This window comes from Megalobrama amblycephala, linkage group LG3, assembly GCF_018812025.1.
Source record: "Megalobrama amblycephala isolate DHTTF-2021 linkage group LG3, ASM1881202v1, whole genome shotgun sequence".
NCBI classification, from domain to species: Eukaryota; Metazoa; Chordata; class Actinopteri; order Cypriniformes; family Xenocyprididae; genus Megalobrama; species Megalobrama amblycephala.
The window spans coordinates 17,952,863-17,960,622 of NC_063046.1; the positions used below are offsets into that span (position 1 = coordinate 17,952,863).

Sequence of the window (7,760 nt, forward strand, 5' to 3'; positions counted from 1 at the left end):
AGAAGGCTGCTGGAACTCAGATGAGACATTAATCAGAAGACACAGAGTAACATACAGCAAATGTGAGGGGGAAAAAACAAGGTTAAGAAGTGAAGAGATAAAATGAGCAAAGAATGAGAAACAATACTAAAAAGGAAAGAAAGAAAGATGAGGAAAAAACAAAAATACAAGAACAAGTATACAGCAGCAGTCACACCCACAGTGACTCCTCTTTTGAGAAGTGTTCAGGATTAGCCCAGCGTGAGTCCTGCAGCCTGCCAGGCAGACTCACACAGAGTGCCTTTGAGTGATGCTCACACAGGGGTTTACCACTGACACTCAAAACAACACGCCACACCACATCAGCCTCAATCAATGTTCTCTCCACCCAGCAGAAGCCTACAATTTTCAGCTAGAAGGAAGAAAGAAATACGAAGAAGAGACATTTTAAAAGGACAGTTCATGGGATTTTCATCTACGCACCCTCGTGTGGCCTGAAACACTTGCGATTTATTTTTTTTCCATGGAACACAAAAGAAGTTATTTAGCTGAATATCCAAGCTGTATCTTTCACGCAATGTATGAAGTACCTGCAGCTGTCAGATTTCAAAGTAAACAACTGGCATAAAATACTAAGAGAGTAGTGCATTAGACCTGTGCACTACTGTATATCCCAAGTCTTCTAAAGTTATGCGAAGAACAGACCATTTCATCAACTCCTGATTGCCACTTGTTCAAGCAGAACCTGTATACGAACTAGTGCAACACATTCAAAAGAGAAGAATATTCACACATTTCGTTTTTATTTTTCTTGCTTGTATTACCAATGTCCTATGTTCAATTTATCATATGACTTTAAAAGACTACAAAGAGTACAACAAAGAGTACAAGTAAGGACTTTCATGATATTTTACCCCAGTTAAAGAATTAGTTCACTTCAGAATTAAAATTTCCAGATAATTTACTCACCCCCATGTCATCCAAGATGTTAATGTATTTCTTTCTTCAGTCGAAAAGAAATTATGGAGGAAAACATTCCAGGATTTTATCTATGTAGTGGACTTCAACGGTTACCAATGGGTTGAAGGTCCAAATTGCAGTTTCAGTGCCGCTTCAAAGGGCTCTACACGATCCCATCCAAGGAATAAGGGTCTTATCTAGTGAAACCATCTGTCATTTTCTAAAAAAAAATATATAAAATTTCTCGATTTTAATCAATTCTCATTTTTACGAACCATATCGATTCTTAACTCCCAAGAATCGATTAGTGTAGTCTGTTTTCAGTTGATGAATGAACAGAACATGTAGCCTGCCTCCCAACCAATAAATCGCAATAATCTTTGTGATTTGTTACTTTTGATATGAAGCAAAGTCTCAGATTTCCATCTTATTATGAGATTCAAAAAAGAAATACCGTTTTGGCGCTGTTTAAATGTGGCATGACAGATCGCTTTAGTGCCTCAGTTAAAGAGAAGCACATGTGAACATCCTCTCCGCTTTAATACCAGTTACAGCGCAAAATAATCATGACTAAACATCTGAAGGTATGTTAAAAGATACAGTACAACTTACCGAAATCCGTATCATGTAACTGCTCAATCAGTGTTTCAACCTTGGAAAGACGTCAATAAAACAGCTTATAAACAATGTCACGTAACGTCACATTTACCTCAGAAAAACATATTCAGTGACCATAAACTCATTAGTCAGCTATAAAAATGAACTCTTGAGAGCAGCATTCTTATAAATATATGCACGTTACATATTCATTATAATTTTTAATGTTCTTCAATATTTAATGCATGTTTGAATAAATCAGTTATGACAGCCAAGATTTAAATGTTTATATTTAAAAAAAAAAAACAAATTGGACCGTTTGACTTAGTCTTTGCACGTTTGCTTTGTAAACACTTACTTCCACCTACATCACGCGTGACCTTTCCAATGTGATTACGTAATGCACAGCGAATTGTAGAGCTAGTGCAAGACAAGCATTTGTGGTTAAAAATATATGAATTTGTATTTTTTTTAGAAAATGAACGATTGTTTCGCTAAATAAGATCCTTATTCCTCGACTGGGATCGTAGAACCCTTTGAAGCTGCACTGAAACTGCAATTTGGACCGTCAACCCGTTGGTAGCCGTTGGGATCCACTATATAGAGAAAAATCCTGGAATGTTTTCCTCAAAAGCCTTAATTTCTTTTCTACTGAAGAAAGGTTAAGAAAGGTTTAAGGTTATAGTTGTTTTGCTAAATAAGATCCTTAGATCCTTAGATCCTAAGATCCTAATTCCTCGACTGGGATCGTAGAACCCTTTGAAAGCTGCACTGAAACTGCAATTTGAACCGTCAACCCGTTGGTAGCCGTTGGGATCCACTATATAAAGAAAAATCCTGGAATGTTTTCCTCAAAAGCCTTAATTTCTTTTCTACTGAAGAAAGGTTAAGAAAGGTTTAAGGTTATAGTTGTTTTGCTAAATAAGATCCTTAGATCCTTAGATCCTAAGATCCTAAGATCCTAAGATCCTTATTCCTCGACTGGGATCGTAGAACCCTTTGAAGCTGCACTGAAACTGCAATTTGGACCGTCAACCCGCTGGTAGCCGTTGGGATCCACTATATAGAGAAAAATCCTGGAATGTTTTCCTCAAAAGCCTTAATTTCTTTTCTACTGAAGAAAGGTTAAGAAAGGTTTAAGGTTATAGTTCACCCAAAAATGAAAATTCATTTACTCAAAAAGACATTGTAAAAGTGAATGAAGCAGTTTCATCAAAGTCTTCTGAAGAGACATGAAAATTACCTTTAAAGCGCCTTTTTGTACTTTTAATGCACAAACGTTTTGGTAGCGTGAACTTTCAAAACAATTAAAGAATTTACAAAAAAAATTTCTTCAGATATGTTTCAAAGATGAACGAAAGTCATGGCTTGGAACGAAATGAGGGTAGATGATGACAGTTTTCATTTTTGAAAGAACAGAATGGATATTCTGCAAAATAACGTAAAAACATAATATTTAATCAACATTAGAGTGAGTAGATGATGGTATATTATTCTTTTTAAACGAACTATGCCTATAGTTCATGTAGATTATATTGTTTCACTTTCAAACAAAAACTTACCACATTAGAGAATGGTTTAAAATTATGACTATTTTTAGAAAAGATTTAAATGGTAAATGGTATTTTTGTACCCTTGTATTTAGACTTGGTTCTAAACCAAGGTCAAGAAGAGCAAATACTGAACTGGTTTTATTCCTGCGAAAAAGGACACAATCAAGCTTTATATATTTCAGCATCAATACTCCTGTGCAGATTAGATCATCGGCCGCAAAGAAAAATGTATTCTGCACTGGATAATATAAATGTGATTATAACTAAATGCTAAATGGCAATTCTTAAGTTCTCTCTGACCTTGAGTTGGTGAAATATCACACCAGTCATGCAGTGAATTAAAGCGTGCACCGACCATGAACAGCCCAGTTTCATTAGCAAAGGATAATTCCACTCTAAACAGTCATTTGCCTCTCACTCTAAATATCAATGGTTTAGCATGACCTGTCCAGGGGCCCCGGTGCCACCTCCTTATCAGCATCCTCCGTCATCTCTTTACAGAGCCTTCTGCTAGTAAACAGGGCATCTGTATAGCCTCACCTGCTTAATTCAAATAGCAAACCCTTTTCCTTTCCTCATTTCTGCATCTCTTCCCAGGGTTTTGGTGTGACAGCCTTTTGCACACTGCAAGTCTTGTTTTGATTTCCTGTGACAAAGCACTGAAACATGCTGTCAGAGTGATGGCTGCTTTCAGCCCCTTTCTTTTGTCAAGATTTACAGAAAGAACTCTTAGATCGAGGCCACAGAGGGGGCAAAAGAAAAAGTCATTCTTTGTAGGGTGACCTTAAAACCTATAATCATCCTCTTCATCACTCTATAACTGGAGCGGATTGTTTTTACAGTCACAGCTTTAAGACTGGACCAACTTGCTTGATATGTGAGGAATTTTTCAATTAAAGTTCTTATTGCTCAACCAGAGCTCAGTGAGAGTATTAAATCCTTCAGTGAGGTATGTTTATTTCTATAGATTGCTGAATATTCAGGCATATTATAAGCAAAAAATATATTATGCATTCATTCAAGCCTACTGTTTTAACTTCATACTTAGCCTGTGGCCGCAATTGTGTTGCCTTCACCTTCCCATGAGAACGTGGCCATAATAAGCGTACTTCTCTTCTTCTCTCTGAGAAAGCACTTTCATTTATTGTATTCTCTCACAACCTGGAGGTCTGTTCACAAAGGGTAACACAAGAGAATTAATGCTTAAATTATTAAACCTTTGCTTACTATGGAAGTCTGTTTCCACCTTGGAGTAAAAAAAAAAAAAAAAGATAATTGTGAGATAAAGATTTAAATAGAGTCAAATTGTGAGATATAATGCCATACTGTAAAATATTAAAGATACATCATAGTTCAAAAGTTCAAAAGGGTCAGTAAGGTTTTTTTATAGATATACTTATGCAACAATGACACAGTGACAGTAAAGAAATGTATACCATTACAATAGAATTCCATTTCAAATAAATACTGTTCTTTTGAACTTTCTATTCACCAAAGAATCCAGAAGAATAATAAACAATTTTCAACAATGATGATAATATTAAGAAGTGTTTCTTAACCACCAAATCAGCATATTAGAATGATTTCTGAAGGATTGTGTGACACTGAAGACTGTAGTAATGATGCTGAAATGTCTGCTTTGCTGATTAATTATATTAAACAATATTTCAGTTTTTACTGCATTTTTGATTAAATAAATGCAGCCTCGGTATAAGAAAAAGCATTCTGTCATGACAAGTGACAGAAGTGTTTGGCATGGTAATGGGTATGACAATGTTATATATGTGATCTTTGCAGAATAGATCTGCTATGTTGCTGCTGCTGTAGGTTATTGCTTGGTTATTGCCAAGTATGGGACTTGCTACTGCCATGAGACACTGCTGTGAGCAAGTAAGACATGCTGCTGCTGTACAAAAGAGTGTACATGAATAAGCTGGGGAAGGTGGAGGGTGAAAGCACGCTGCACTGCTAAAGCAAATGCTTACCAAGCATTTGAAGGTTGAGCACGCAAGCTCATTGGCTACTGTACTGATACAGCAGGAACCAATCAATTGTGCCCTATAGAGAATGATGTGATTGCAAGCGGGTTGAGTTAAGGACCTATCAGCCTGCACCATCTAGAGTTTCATGACACTTTTGAATGGTAGTATATGAACTCACAACTGAGATAAGATATAAAAATCACAATTATGAGAAATGAAATTGCAATTATGATAAATCAAGGGAACATTTTGTGGAAACAAGCTTACATAGCTTACACAAAACTGAAATTATTAACTGTATAGTCTATTTTAAACCTCAAATACAACATCAGTCTTTTGACATTTACAACGTCTCATCAAGTTCTCTTCTTTTTTGAGATCTTGATGTATTAATTATATTGAGAATTTTTATTCCTTTTCATGAATGGCTTCTGCTATTTATCTGCTCTCATCCTGCTTTATCTTGGCTTATCCAGCATAAAAGAACAACAACAAAAAACGTATTCCACAACCTCCCTGGGGAGATAACAAAAAACATTGAGTAATTTAACAACCCAATCCATGCTATTCCAACTCAATCTTTCCTCCTCTCTTAAAGTTCTTTGTTGACTGGCAGCTCTGCGATGGCACCCTACAATGAAGACCGGAAGGAAGACTCCAGCATAAGCCAATCATTTTAACACATGACCTCAGCATGCACATGGTTTGTTTGATGATTGTACTAGTTGGCAGTTAAATGAGCTTTGTGAATGCTAAGCAAAATCCTCATTCCCTAGATGTCATGCTCCATAAGCACACATCCTGCACACTGCCCTACAGCCCAAGCCAACAGGCTCACATACACAAACTGACAATTACAGGGGAACAAAAGAACCAAGGAAATTTAAAGGAGAAGTGAAAGACAGCCTTGACACACAATCTTCAAGACAACAGCAGCCTTCAGTTCTTTCCTCACTTTTTCACTACAATGGAAGCAGAATAAAAGGAAGCAATCAGTCGGAGCTCCTGCTGTCTATGACAGACAACAGATGCAAGCTTCTCACCTGTGGGCTGAGAGGGAAGAGCTACTATATTTTAGGAAATGTTCCTGCACTTCAGATATAAATATTCAGCATCTTCCCTTTTAAGTTATCACTTAAAACCTAAGCCACAAAAAAATGAATAATACATGTTAGAAAACCTGAACTGTGAATGTCACTGTTAATAGATCTTTAGACATGCCTAGAGTGCTGAATATGTCTATGTCAAATAACAGAAAGATCTAAAATAGCTATTCAAGGCTTTAAATCAGAGAATATGAAACTGAACACCTATCAGTCTCTGCTTATATTGTATTGAATTGTGTATTACAAATATTAGGACTATTTTAACATTATTTGCACATTTTATTTTTTCTGTCACTTTGTGTGTGCATATTAATGCTTTGGCAATATTAGCATGCAAGATAAGAAATTTAAGCAGGAAGAAAATGCTGTTATGATAAATAAAAACATGCAAAGATATAGGCTACTATTAAATTAATCAAAGTACACACTAAGCACTTCAATGATCAAGGGCAGTGTCATGTCTTAAGTGACTCTATAGATTGCACATAACTCAATATTTCATATTGCTGACACATTGCTCAAGAAGAAATATAATTAGAATTTCATTGTAATATTCCACATCCAACATGCAAAACACGTGGTAAAAATGTCTCATTATAAGTGAACTTCACATCATAACATTTTTCAGTGTCTGAAAACTGCATGAAACCGTAATATAGCGTGTGAGCAAGCTCGCGGAACTCTCCATTCACAAAATCAATGCATGCTTCAGTATGTAACATCTACATGTAACACACCCACCCTACTACAGCAGTAAACACAAACGCTACAACCGCTTAAGAAACATATCTGAATCCGACTGCAATATGGTCAAGTTCACAGTCAATCGCGCTGACCAAGTGGCCCAATACCGCGAGGTTCTCGGAGAGAAATCACACACTTACCGACAAAAGCGAGCAGGAGTATTCCGAGTGAGCATGGAGCCTGACGGCGCCGTCTGGAAGCCATTTAATCACATTGAAATTTACACGAGATGCAAAAAAGAAGGTGAGGCAAGAGCGAAGACAAGGATGGGAAAGCAGTGATAAGCTCCTCTAGAGCCAAACTACAGCCGGTGGCTCCAACATACTTGCGCCATTTTACACATCTTTCTAGGAATGTGTCAGCAGCATCTCGCGCTCTCTCCTCCTCGCGACCAGCACACGCGCTCATCCACCTTTCTGAGCTCACACAGACCGCCTCTCTCTCTCTCTCTCTCTCTCTCTCTCTCATAGAACAAAAGACAAAACAGAGAGCTTGATGAAAGGTATGTCGTCTGGTTATATGTGCAGGACATAAAAATGATCGTATGTAATATATTTTATAATAAAGAGGCCACAGCTTAACAAAGACTTTAAGGCACAAACTAATAAAGGTAGAAAAAAGAAATAGGCTACTGATGGAATGAAGTGTAGTTAATCCTAGTGTGCTGCTGCTAATGATGATATTAATAAAGTTATAATTAATTAGCTTACATTATTGGACATTTTAAATAGAATAATAACCATCCTCCTCCTTATCATCATAATAATCGTTTACTGAATCATTTATCGTAAAGATAAATAAATCGATTATCGGTCCTGATGTTTAAAAAATGTTATTAG

General features: G+C 36.6%; 1 protein-coding gene across 1 annotated transcript in view; it reads right to left on the bottom strand.

Moving 5' to 3' along the window:
• The window catches only part of igdcc3 (immunoglobulin superfamily, DCC subclass, member 3), a 100,238-nt gene extending 92,706 nt beyond the window's left edge, over positions 1-7,532 (bottom strand). Inside the window, exon 1 of the mRNA XM_048184375.1 lies at positions 7,062-7,532. Coding sequence (XP_048040332.1) covers positions 7,062-7,125 — 64 coding nt within the window. The 5' untranslated portion in view covers positions 7,126-7,532. The remainder of the gene's footprint in view (positions 1-7,061) is intronic.
• Positions 7,533-7,760: the final 228 nt, after the last annotated feature.